The sequence below is a fragment of the Papaver somniferum genome, chromosome 5, assembly GCF_003573695.1.
Source record: "Papaver somniferum cultivar HN1 chromosome 5, ASM357369v1, whole genome shotgun sequence".
Classification (NCBI taxonomy): domain Eukaryota; kingdom Viridiplantae; phylum Streptophyta; class Magnoliopsida; order Ranunculales; family Papaveraceae; genus Papaver; species Papaver somniferum.
Window position 1 is genome coordinate 65,590,667 of NC_039362.1, and position 13,678 is coordinate 65,604,344.

A 13,678-nucleotide genomic window follows, 5' to 3' on the forward strand; every position below is an offset into this window, starting at 1 on the left:
CACGCACCATTCTGAGTGAATTTCATGTATGTATATATATATATTGAATTGCTTCAAACGAACGAAGAGGTTTTTTGCACTCATCACTTCTTAAGTGGCTTTACCCCTTGCAGCTGGCAGCGCATTAAATACAAGTTTTACAATTTTAGCCTTGAACTAAAAACCACCATCAACAATAATATTCCTAAAATCTACACATAAGTGCCTTGATTTTCAAATACTAGATTTTATTCTCATAATACGAATATATCAAATATTTTCAAATACTAGATTTTATTCCCATAATCTACACATAAGTGCCTTGATTTATCTTCATCCTCACTCAAAATTCGGCACACATGGTGAGGAAAGAATTCTAATACCGATCAGGTGGTATTAGTATGAGATTTTCTCTCATCATGGAAATTTGAACAAACAGAGTGTCCTTGATCTAGCATCGTATGAGAAATTCTCCTCTTGTTACCTCGAACTAGCGAAGTATCTTGAGATTGACTTGAGTTGCCTATGCAACTTTTAGCAATTCTGTTTTTGAGACAGTTTTTGCATCTTGTCTTATTTTTCCCTTTTCCATTAGATGATTTAATAACATCGGAAGACATGTCCACTTTTATAATGGGTAAATCACTAATGGAGGAGGAAGAAATAAGATTGACAACTAATGCAATATTAGTTGTTTCCTCTTCTTCAGAATCATATGAATCAGAGCTCTCATCTAGAGTTACAGCCATAGCCTTGCTTCCAGTGTATTTCTTAAGATTGGGACAATCTTTAGCAATATGACCAAACCCTTTACACTTAAAGCACTGCGGCTGATATTCATCATCTTCTTCATGATCCTTTTTGACAGGAACTCGATCATGTGGGCGAGAAGATCGATGAGTATCCTTAACGAATCTCTTATATATTTCGCCTTTTTAAGAGATCTCGAAACTGTCTAGTAATCAACGATAATGATTGTTCAAATTCATCATCAGAATTTTCTGCAATCTGTTCATCTGAATCATCCATCTGTCTATTCCTTTCCATTAGAGCTTTCAGAATTTTTGCAGCTTTAAAAGCGATTCCTTTACTTTGAATAGACTGTGATTCATGATCAAAGATCTTTAACTTTCCAACGAGTGTGCTTCGTGAGAGAGTCCATCAACATATTTATAAGGTAATTTAGGGATCCAAAGTCAACATATAACAGAAGATATTAGATACATAACTTATAAAAATTTTCATTATGTCCGCAGATGATAGTAATAGAAGTGAGAGTAGTGTTGAGAGAGGTGAGAGTATGGTTCAAATACTCTCAACTCCCCTCTCCAGAAACTCACATTATGAATAATGATAGTTCCGGTGATTCTAGCTCTTTCTATGAAAATCCTACTTATACCATAGAGTGGATTCAACTATTGGGTACTGTTTATGAGGGTTTTTAGGTAAGTGTTGTTGTTGGTGCACTGGTGGTGCATCATGATTGTTGGAGTGGAGGGCTATCTCGACTTTATCTTTCTCTCATTCCCCCTATTCCAAATCATCAGTCTAGTAGCAGTTAGAGATTGAGAGGGTTAGGAGTTTCTGATTGTTTTACTTATGGTGATCATTAATGCGGATTTCCAGAAGTTACACCACCTTCTTCTTCTCCGACGCCTGAAAGGGCTAGACGCGGCAAGAAGGTTATACGCGCCTGAAAGGGTTAGCACGGAATGCACTAAGAGTTTCGTCTATTGCTTCCTAGTTTCTAAAATTATAAATCAATAAATGTGGCCAATAAATGTCCCTGGGCGTTAGATAGAGGTCCGAAGTTCGCATGAGTCAAGGACAAAGTCCTAAACCGAAACAACAGGAAGCCAGGATTTCGATTTTGGCTACTCAACCCCAGAAATTCTTGTTCAAACCATTAACTGGTCTCAAGAGCCAAAACATTTATAACCTGTATGGATGTTATTCAGAATTTGTTTTTTGATTTCTGGAAGCAAAAAAAAAAAGTTAGTTTGGCTATGCAATTTCAGAGTAACTTATAAAAGCAAAAAATTTATCTTTTTGTGATTTTGCTTCTGACTTCTGCTTCATGTATCCCTATTAGTATTTGACCACTGGACCGGAACGAAACCATGAGCCGACAGCGACATACTAAACCTAGACAATCAAAAGTCACATAATTTGATCTTCAACACCCAAAAGATCGCATGTTTTTCCGGTCAGTCCATAAGTATAGAGCACCCATATCCAGGACCGTACAACTGTACAAGCCTGTTATGTGAAATGTGAGACAAACCCAAAGCAGGCGACCCCAGAGAGTTAGGTTAAATATTTTGGGCAAATCCAAAGAAGGTTTTCAGGCTGCCACTGCGAACGCCCTAGGCGCCTACCCAGGCCTTTTCTATAGGAAAAATAGAATCTTGATACGGCCAAGGATATGATGTGGTCGGGCCACATACTTCAAGTATGTGGCTCCTCTTAGTTTTGTGATACCTATTACAACTAAAAACCTGCCCCCTCTAAATCCCTAGCAATATTCCACTTTTTGAGAAAAAGTAGGGAGTTAAGAAAAAAAAAAGAATTAGTTACATTTTTTTGGTATTTAACTGTTTTAAGACTTTATTTTATAATAAGTGTTACAAAACTAAGAGGGATCACATACTTGAAGTATGTGGCCCGACCTCATCGTAGCCGCACCTTCTTGATACGATCCTGAGCAATCCCTTTCCGCCTGATGTACCTTTGAAACGTCTCTCTATCCCCTTTCTGATCCGATTCCTCTGACCTAATTCACCAAAACCCCAAAACCATTTTTAGAACCAATCCAACCAATCTCAATTTAAAAACCCAATTTTTTTTTTCTTCTATGAATCCATGGAAATCACAGAAGAACAAAGGAAGAGAGCAGAAGCGAATCGATTAGCTGCTCTTGAGAAGCGTAAAGCTTTATCATCAATCAGAGAAGATGCATTTAGGTTATACAAGTGCCAGAAACCAAATGCCTTACCAAAACCCCCTGAAAGATTTCAGGTCAGACTTGAAATTTGTTCTCCTGATTCATTTGCCATCACGCCTGAACCGCTGCAGAACTTGACTTATCCAGGGCAAGCTGAGTGCTTAAGGAGACTCGGTGATTTGCTTGCATTTGTGAGTACTTTTCTCTATTTTGTGTAATTATAGTGAAAATTAAGTGTGGGTTTTTCAAGATTGTGAGATTTGTTTATGAATATGGATTCTTTTTGTTAATAGGTCATGCCGTCACATTATACTCAAAACCATAGTGGAGGAAAGGCTTCTGTTTATAAGCTAGGGGATTATGAAATGGTGTTGAAATGTTTAAAGAAGTCTAAAGGAATTGAATTGCAAGAGATTCCGTATACAACCCTTAGTGTTATGCAGAAATTTCTTGATTATTGCGTTCCGGGGCGATGGATACCTTGTATGCCAGGACATTTGTCCGATGATGAAGTTGATGGGTTGATTGCCAAACTGCCTAGAGTCTTATACGAAGCTCTTCTACCATTTCAAGTTGATGGTGTAAGGTTTGGTTTGCGAAGAGGTGGACGCTGTCTCATAGCAGATGAAATGGGGCTGGGGAAAACACTACAGGTTCTGGATTTTCTAGTTATTGTCTTACAGTGTACTGTTGCGTATTTTATATCTAATAATGTACATATTTTGTTGTTGTCAGGCAATTGCAATTGCATGCTGTTTTATAGATGAAGGCCCTATTCTTGTTGTGTGTCCAGCTATTTTGCGATTCTCATGGGCAGAAGAACTAGAGCGCTGGCTTCCTTTTTTTTCACCGACTGATATCCATCTTGGTACAGAATTTGCAGTGATTTTGCTTTGTTTAGAGCCATGTCATAAAATGTATATCATGCTATTTATGTTTGTTTTTTAGTATGTCACTGTTGGTGCTGAGTTGGGTTTGTACTGTGGAACATAGATATACCACTAGAAACATAGAAAACGTATGAGAACCAGAAAGCTGTTGTCGGACAAGTCATACGTATCAGATAGAATTTTAAATTGGTGATCCTTTTCTGAGAGCGACACTGTAATGCATTGTTTCTTGACTCCTCAACTGCAGCTTAATATGTCTCTCAATGTTCAAATGTGTTGCTCAAATTAGGTCCCCCAGCCACTCTGGTGTTTCTGCTAGCCCTCTCAATATTATTTACTGACTATTCATTGAAATTTTGGGGGTTGTGGTTGCAGTAGAAATTGTTTTGTTGTAATTTATATTTTCTCTTTTCTAAGCTTTTGGATTAAATATTTTTATACTTCTATATGGTATGGAAGGTTCCAGTGTACTAATGCATGAATTTTACTATAAAAACTGATGCCGATGATAACCAGTGCTTTGTCCTCTATTTTCACTGGTAAAAGTAAGTTTTTTTTACCTTTTCTATTTCTTTTGAACTGTTTTCAGTCTTTGGTCATCAAGATAATCCTGTTCGTTTACAAAGATTTCCGAGGATCGTTGTTATTTCATATAGAATGCTTAACATTCTGCGGAAGAGTATCCTAGAACAAGAATGGTCTCTTCTGATTATTGATGAATCTCATCATCTACGGTCTTCTAAAAAGACACCAGAACCGTACGAGGTATAGATGGTGAATGTCTCTTATTTTATTCTTTTACTTTAAGTAGTCAAATCAAATAGTTTATAAAGATAAATGTGGAGCTTTAGATATGATTGAATATCTTCTGATTCGGGTTTCCATCTGCATCATTTACATGCTTTACTTTTGGTCTCTCCCTCAGATACAAGCTGCTCTCGATGTCGCAATGAAAGTCAAACGCAATGTTCTGCTCTCTGGCACGCCTTCTCTGTCTAGGTTGTGGTCATAATCTCTTGCTTCTTATTTCTGACGGATAACTATGAACAAGATAGTTGTTTGTACTTTATTGATTGCCCGTGCATCAAAGCATCTGTCTCCATTCCTACTTACTTGTGCTTTTATTAACAAGGAAAAAATTGGGGAACTTTTGGGGTAACTAGAGTTATTTTTTGGCCCTTCTTTACCATTTTATGAATGTTTTTGCAACATATCAAGGGTATTCCCTTATTTTACTTTACTCAGTATGGGCTCTTCTGTAATAATTAAAACATTTGCCTTGTTTAACTGTTTGATACCGTGGCATACTTCACTCTGATTAACATTAGCTTAGCAACTGCCAATGACTCTTAATGTTAAACGTTGATGGTTATCATGCATTAATGACTATATTGCTGATGCATTTTCTACCTATAGGAATACCTTGACTAACATCTATATATCATTGAATCTCAATTTATTCTGCTGGAATTTTTATACTAATTGATTCGTCTAACGGTTGGTTTTCTGTTTTCACCTAGCTGATTACAGGCCCTTCGACATTTTTAACCAAATAAATATATTGTGGTAAGTGGTAATATCTGGGGCTTCACTCTAGTAATTGTGAAAGTTCTTTATGTTTTCTTGCTGACGTGTCCACTTTCCCCAGGCCTTGTTTATTGGGGAAGGACAAATATGATTTTGCAAAGAAATACTGTGCTGTAAAATCTCGTTATGATCCTCAAGGAAAGATTTTCCAGGTATCTCTTTCGGGCAAAGTCATATTATCTTTGCTACATTTTATCTCTTCAAGTCGAATCTGCTTATGATAATTAATAAATTAAACATAAATAAAAAAACAGAAAAAGAAAAGTTAGCCAGTGTCAACACTGTATTGTTTCAGTTATGCTGAGTCTAGTGGAGCTTTAAGATGCGCATTCAAGTCAAGGTCCACGTCAGCTTAAAGAGGGGGATGAGTTCAATGGTTTTGGTAGGTTGGAGATGAAAGCGTGAACTCATTACGCCCATATGCACTAAATCGTTTAGCGCAAATAATTTCAACCCTTATCTCCAATAGTGGGCCAACCACTTAACCAATCAAATGGATGAAATCATTTGCGCTAAATGGTTAAGTGCAAAAGCATAATTCTTTTACGCGAAACTATTTCACGTTTTTTGTTTTTCTTCAAGCTTTCATTTAAGCTTCCTCTTGAACCACAGCTTGAAGGAAGACTTAGGCCACGGTTTCCAAAAAAACTTGACTTGAAGAACCACTAGATTTAGCCTTAGGGGTGCGCATCGGAAGTGTGTTAAATAAGTTAAATGTTAGTTGCATGTCCTCATGGCAGGCAGCAGTAAATTGCTACTATTATTTTGTACCCGTTCTGCTGCCTTTTGATATCCCTAGTTAATTTGTAACATAACATGACAAGATTGGTCGTTGCTAATGGAGATTAGCACCTTTTCTCCAGCATTTCTTATGTTTGATATTGTAGAAACAATGCATTGTTTCATTTCTGCAGGATTATTCGCAAGGTATTCGCTTGGAGGAGTTAAATGTGCTACTAAAGCAAACTGTCATGGTCTGCCCTTTCTCCTTACTTTGCAACTAACTGGTATTTATTTATTTATGCATCTTGGAAATTGGAAGTAAATGTTCTCTAAATCTTATAAGTTGTTTAAGGGATCCTGTTGGACTTTTGGATCAAGTTGTGGTGACAATTCTAGAATTGAGCCTTTGATTCCTCGTTCTTTTCTCGTCTTTGTGGAAATGAGTTTGATGTTATATTGAAATCTTTCTCTTATCAATGGTGGCACATTTTTGTAATTTGGAGTTGATTTTTTGCTTATGATAGATAAGGCGTTTGAAGGAGCATTTGTTGCTACAATTACCTCCCAAACGTCGGCAAGTCATCAGATTGAAGTTGAGCAGAACTGATATCGACTCAGCATTTGTTGCTACAAGGAGGGATAGCATCAGTTCCACGGAAATTGATCAACAAAATGATCCTGTGAATGATTGCACTTCTGAAACTGATGATGAAGAAGAAGAGCCTCCAGAGATATCCAGTGACTACAGTGGTAAATCCAAATGTTGTTGAATGCAGAGTGGAAAAACTGTTGTCTAAAACAAATTCCGTTCATAATCATCAGATCATACTGGTTTTCGTCATTGCAGATAAAAAAGATCGTCATAAGAGTTCAAGGTTGCTTTCTAATCAGCAACTTGGAATCGCAAAGCTTTCTGGGTTCTGCGAATGGCTTTCTATCCATCCCATTGTTGCAGAGTCTGACAGCTCAACAGATATAGATGTTAATACTGGTTCTCAGAAAATGTTAATTTTTGCTCATCACTTGAAGGTGCTTGACGGAGCACAGGTAAATACGCTTAAGTTACCTGTTATCTTCTTGTATAAGACAGAAAGCACAAATTGGAGGAGGGTTATCACCTTTCTGTTACGGGTTGATTAGTTTATTTTATGCCTGTTTTTTTCTGGATTACATCTCTCCTAATTATGGATTTATCTTGGAAGCCAACGTGGAGTTTTCATTCTTTCACGAGTTACTTCTAAGTTGAATTTCAACGCTGCAACTCTTCAGGAGATCGTATGTGAGAAAGGAATTGGATTTGTGAGGATTGATGGGCACACACTTGCTAGAGATAGACAAACAGCTGTACAAGCATTCAGATCATCAGCAGAGGTTCAAATCATGTTTCTTTTACAAAATTTATTTGGTTTTGAGTATTAGGATATTATTGTCATGGGAACTTCTGAAGCAGATTGGAATTCTCCATATAGAATCCTCAGTAAAATTTGAAGATTAATTTATCTTCTGCATGTCAGGTTAAGGTTGCAATAATTGGAATTACTGCTGGAGGAGTTGGGCTAGATTTTTCATCAGCAAGAAATGTTATCTTCTTGGAGCTGCCTATGACCTCATCGGATATGCTTCAGGTTTTATAATCTGAAACCTTGTTACATCTGGTCCAAGTAAATAGCAAAAAAAGAACTGAAGTTCAATCAGAGTGCGTACCTCACTTGCGCAGTGAATGTCTGAACAAAACTTCTACAACGTCCCATATGATTCTCATTTTAAAGTACATAATTAGTACTTATCTGTGCATCCATATATCGTGTTGGCAAGCCTTACAAAATTAGGCAGTCAAGTTCCTCCTTTTCTTTTGCATTTTTCGAACTTTTTAACTTATCCAAGCTCTTTTACTTTTGTTTCCGTACTCCCAAGGCTGAGGATAGAGCTCATAGACGAGGGCAAACCAATGCAGTCAACATATACATATTTTGCGCGAAGGTGCTTGACACAGCTTTGACTAATATTTATCTATTCTATTTTACTCCTTCATCTAAATGGGATAATTTGTCCAGGATACGTCAGATGAATCACATTGGAAAAATCTAAACAAGACTCTGTGCAGGGTTTCATCTGTTATGAATGGGAAGTATGATTCCGTTCAAGAAATTGAGGTAAAATACCTTTCTTGGCTTATTGTTTGAGGGTTGAGATTATTAACTCTAGGTTCTCATTACATGTATCTTCTGACTAGTGGAAAGCATTAAATATTTTTGTAGGCAGCATGAATTCATGAATAAAGTGAAGGAAAAATGCCTCATTCCTTTAGAATGTTTTTTTGTTTCACGCTGATTGTCTTCAGACAAAAAAGGTTCAGTTTCTAATCAGAAATTCTACTTGATTGACTGGCAGGTGCATAGATTTTCTGATCTAGATTTTGAATCAGATGTTGCTCGATTTGATTACTTAGACGGAAATGATGCTGAAGATTCATATACTAGATCATGTCCGAACCTTGTTTCTGAAGTCACTAGTGAAAATGGATCAAGCGAGAACCATAATTGCGATGAACTATTTAAAGTTGACCATTCAATCTCTCGTGAGACTGCTGTAAGCTGGGCAAGGCAACCTGTTGGAATGAATGAAGATGCATCTGAGAAGACCAAGTATACATTAAATAAGTGCGCCAAAGACAATAGAAATAGTTCAAAGCAATCATGTTCTCCCACTGTTGAGGTAGATTTGGACTTTTGTTTTTCTTTTTCATTTTTAAGGTCGAGAGTTTTGTGAGTTACCCCCTTACCTTTTGAACGTTCACATAGATGGTACAACCTATATCTGAAGCTATGCACACTGGAATTCTGGAAACAAATTTTGTTTGTAAAATGGACAACACAATCGTAAAAGTGGACGGATTAGAAGCCGTCGCAGTTGAAGGGATATCAGACCGTAGTGCAGAGACAACCATTTTTGAATGTTCTAAGGTGCAAGAACAAATGGAAGCCAGCAAATCACACAAGGAGACATCTGAAAGCGATGAAGATGAACCAGCCGCATTGGCTAATGCGGATGAATGTTATTCTCTCCAAGCAGGAGATCTGAGGTTCGAGGTAGGAATAAGACCCTGATCTCTTTCTTTCTTTTTTCTTTTTTCTGCCTTTGGGGGAGTAAGTACTAGATCTCCTGTAGTTGGAACTTGCTAATTAACCAAGAACATTGTTGAAGCAACTTTCTATATTGGGTAAATCATTATAAGTTTCATCTGACTTTGCAGATAAGCCAATATACTGGAAGGATCCATCTGTACACTTGCATTCCCGAAAAGGATTCTCGACCAAGGCTATTGTGCAAAAATTTCCGCCCAGAGGAAATAGATTCACTGAACTTTTCTGCTGCTGATATAAACAAGAAAACAGATGGAAAGTTTATGATGGAAAACGAAGCATGTCAGAATATTCTTCAGGCATTCATGAAGGAGTGGAATGGTCTAAGACCCGTCGATCAAAAGAAATTGCTTGGGAAGCCCCTGCAACTTCCTTTAACTTCTGAGCTGTGGTATCTTAAAGAAAGCATTAACCATGGAAGTGAGGTACGAATCTAATGAGTCAAAGTGAAAAAAAGTTCTTTTCTCTTTTCTTGCTAGGCTAATGATTTAATGCCGCAGGGTCTGCTGAAAGGTGGAAGTAAACAACGTAATACACCTTTGAGTGAAATAAGCCAGCCACTGCCAGCAAATGCTTCGTGGAAGAAGATTTCTTTATGTAGGGGCCGCAAAAAAGAGAAAGAGTACACACAGGGGTGGACTGTTACGGGTGAACCACTTTGTAAACTATGTCAGAAACCTTGCAAGTAAGTTGCTTTTGGTATTTGCTCAGAAATATTGTTTGCATCATATTGAATTGACATCTTTTTGCAGGGGGAAACTTTCAAAGACACCTGAATATTTTGAAGATTTGTTCTGTGAAATGGCATGCTTTCAAGAATATCGCGTAAGAACTAGCCAAGGATCACTACGGGAGGTTAGGAAGTGAACCATTTCAATTGCGGTCAAAGTACTTGTACTTGCTCTTTTTATATCTGAAGATTCCAAACTCAGATCAAGGATTAATCTTTCCGACTATGTCTACATAATTCATTTTCTGCATCTTTTATACTTTATATTACATCTATAGAGTAAACCCCTCCATATCCAGGAACTTTTTAAAATGGAACATGGTGTCTGTGTTGCTTGCAAGTTGGACTGCCATGAACTTGTAAATTACATAAAGCCATTGAGATCTGTTGCACGGCGAAGAGAACATGTGGAGAAGGTAGCTCCAAATTTGGCAAGAAGTAAGAAACTGTAAGTATTTTTTTATAAGGCCTGGGTAATATAACTGCACATTTTCCAGAATTTCTTGTTGACAGTCATGATTTCAAAGATTTATCATTTTGTGTTTTGCATGCAGACTTGATAAACTTATCAATTACCCAAGAGAAGGCAATGCATGGCATGCAGACCACATAATACCTGTTTACCGAGGAGGAGGTATGAGACACTAATATGAATCAAATTATTGTACAAAGATTATTCTTGGTATATTAGTTAAGCTTACAAACTCAGATCTGGACTTGAAACTTAACCACTCAAATTGGTACTGGGTTGAATTAAGAGTTTACTGGGTAACGTGAACAAATAAACTGGAATGACAATACGCCTGATGCCTAATTCTTTTTAAATTTTTATTTTTGGATAGGGGAGTGTAATCTTGATAACATGAGGACTTTATGTGTGGCTTGTCATTCGGACGTTACCAAAGCTCAATCAAAAGAACGTCGCTTAAGGAACATGAGGGCTAAAGATCGAGTCAGAGATATCTTAAAAGGCCTCAAAGTTGGTAGTAGCATGGAGCATGCTAATCATAATTCAAAGGTAGAAGTTAGAAAGAAATAATGAGTTAAGAATCTGGGTAGAAGAGATTTATTTCCCTGCTCAGCTGTAAGCTCATAAATTGTGTGTTTGTGTTCAGGAACAAGGTGACATGGAAACAAGAGACAAGGAAGATGAAGATGATTTATTAATGGTTGACGTGCCTGGTAGTGATTATTCTCGGGCGACAGACACTGTTACAGTAAACAAAGGAGAAAATTGAGATAAAGCTGAGTAAAAATCTTGATGTATCACACCATTATTTATAAACTTCTTCCATTTTGTATATTTTTTTTGCTTTGTTTGAGTTGCAAAGTAGCAGTTGATAGGAGCCCTTACAACGGGAATATGTAGTATGATTTGTAATTCATTGTCATATTCATATAGTGAAATCGGTTACAAAGTTTTTCAGAATGAAATGTGAATCATGCCATGAAAGGCAGACAGGTGTGGGAAGGATACTTTTGTTCAAATCTGGTCACGAGTCAAATTTGAGGTCTCAATAATAGACTAGGTGTCTAACTCTCATATTGGGCGTCTGGTGTTCGGAGTCTCCGGACCAAGGAAAGTAGGAAACTGCAAATTTACTTATTGAAGTTGTTGCAACCCGTGCCAACTTTTGCAAAATTACAAGTCCCAATTCCCTCAAGAAGCTGTTAAATGATGGTTCTACATTTCTTGATGTTGTTGTGCGCAGCATGTTTTTGGAGTTCTCGTTGGTTGAGTTCAACTTCAATGACACAATACTCCGCTCAACATAAGCTTCAATATTCCATTTGAACTCTGCTGCATGCCAGATCTTGGTGACTTTACAGATTTGACTCACCGGGTCATATAAAACTAAACAACAGAACCTGCATGTCCGGCGGAAGAATCTCTTGGTTGTTACGAATAAAACTTCCCCATTCTTAATTCCCATAGTATTTTCACATCGTCTATGCGCAATATACCTTTTGGAATCCGGAAAGTGAACAATTTAGTCCAAGATTCAATCACATTGTAAGCTTTCATCACCCAAACATCAATATTAACACCACCATATGATCGTATTATGCAAAGGCACCCTCCTAAAACACCCAATCTCATTGGAGCCTTATTAGCATAGTCATCGAAGATTTGTGGGGCGACTGCTACTTCGTTGAAGTTCTCTTCATGGATATCAAAAGAAACAATACATGATGTCTCGGATGGAAGTCGCATCCCTCTCCAGTGAAAAGCTCCACGAACAAATATTACTTGACGTACCCCATCGCACATACAAGGAAAGAGGCGGGGAAAGGTTTTCCATGAATCCGATTCTGATGTATAAACCTGAACTCTACAACCATAGCAAACATTTCCCGTGTAAGGATAATTGGAAGCTACCACAATATTGTAATCACCGGTATGGCAATTATAATCAACCCCATATGTAACGTTGCATATGTAATTACTTGGGAAACCCGCTGGTCCATATGCTTCTGGAATTAATATTTCTTTCAACTCTTTACTATATGGACTCTTGTCATCTCATCTTCCATCAAAATCAAACCATTATCGGATCCAACAATTTGATTATCTCCCAACGGAGGATCAATCTTAAGATTCTTTAACATACCCACAATACTTATTTTCAAATATTGTATATAATGATGAGGATTCTGTGATATGCATGCGAAATTCATGACTATACTTGCCAAATTTATCTTCTATTGAGAAACACTTTAACTTTTAACTTCTCGGTTTCAATAACTCGTACCAGTGTTTGCAAACGCACCTGAATCTACATATTGATTTTGTATGCGACTTCAATAGTATGTCGTCAACGATATCATCTGGGAGATCCGGCATCGGTATTCTAGGGTTAATAATCTTCGTACTTCGAAACTATGAAGCGCGCGGCACGGGCATGTGCTTATTCAAGAGCTGTGTGAACATATATATATAGTCTAAAAATATCTGGAGTTTCCTAAAACCCACCAGATTTTTTTTTTGAAGCATGAAATTTATTAGATTAGACTGAAATTATACGGAGGTACGTAATACCCATAGAGTCTGCTATTACAATAGAACTGATAGATTACGGAATTGTATGTTCCCATACAGTTGTCGTGAGTCTCCTTATGGAGCAATCATCCGCTGCTCGGTTTACTAAACCATCTGCTGCTTGATTTGCTTCTCTGTAGACGTGGCTAACAGTATATTGCTGGATTTGGGTGAGCCTTTGTTTGATCTCTGCAACCAGGTCAGATATATACCAAGGGGGGATGTATCTGAGGTTATAAAATTCATTAAATTTTCCGAGTCCGTTTCAAATTGGACTTTTGACCATCCTCGTTCCGGCGCCGTTTTAGAGGCTATGTGCATGGCCCAGGTCTCCGCTGCAAGTGCTGTGGTGATGCCTAGAGGTTGTGCTATTGCTAGGATAGTGTTGGTTTCCTCATTTCTGCAAATAATACATGCTCCCGCTATTCCGGGGTTTCCTCTTGTTGCGCCGTCCGTGTTGATTTTGATCCATCTGATTGAGGCTAAGAAGAGATGTGTGCTACTTACCAACAACATCTTCTAGTCCAACTAGACTGGGCATGAATTGTCTGATATGATCTTCTGCAGCTTTATCAGTGTTTCCCAGTCGAATGAAAATCGTGCTCTGCATTCAACCATCTCGACAACATCTTTCTCCCATCT

General features: G+C 37.6%; 1 protein-coding gene across 1 annotated transcript; it reads left to right on the top strand.

Annotated features, from left to right (window-relative positions):
• The first annotated feature begins 2,700 nt into the window (after window positions 1-2,700).
• LOC113281758 (DNA annealing helicase and endonuclease ZRANB3) lies at window positions 2,701-11,453 on the top strand. Its single transcript, XM_026530587.1, has 23 exons — window positions 2,701-3,114; window positions 3,217-3,576; window positions 3,659-3,791; window positions 4,403-4,578; window positions 4,739-4,812; window positions 5,344-5,379; window positions 5,462-5,552; window positions 6,315-6,374; window positions 6,648-6,873; window positions 6,971-7,170; window positions 7,393-7,494; window positions 7,638-7,748; window positions 8,038-8,103; window positions 8,178-8,276; window positions 8,515-8,838; window positions 8,925-9,212; window positions 9,377-9,691; window positions 9,767-9,951; window positions 10,019-10,121; window positions 10,296-10,444; window positions 10,551-10,630; window positions 10,839-11,014; window positions 11,112-11,453. The coding sequence occupies exons 1-23, from the start codon at window positions 2,842-2,844 to the stop codon at window positions 11,232-11,234; spliced, it is 3,750 nt and encodes a 1,249-aa protein (XP_026386372.1). The 5' UTR covers window positions 2,701-2,841; the 3' UTR covers window positions 11,235-11,453.
• Window positions 11,454-13,678: the final 2,225 nt, after the last annotated feature.

Excerpts from the sequence above, each read along its gene's own strand:
- LOC113281758 (XM_026530587.1), top strand. The coding sequence starts at position 2,842 with ATGGAAATCACAGAAGAACAAAGGAAGAGAGCAGAAGCGAATCGATTA. Across the intron at positions 7,171-7,392 it reads AGGTGCTTGACGGAGCACAG|GAGATCGTATGTGAGAAAGG; the intron begins GTAAATACGCTT and ends GCAACTCTTCAG. Across the intron at positions 9,692-9,766 it reads GCATTAACCATGGAAGTGAG|GGTCTGCTGAAAGGTGGAAG; the intron begins GTACGAATCTAA and ends TTAATGCCGCAG.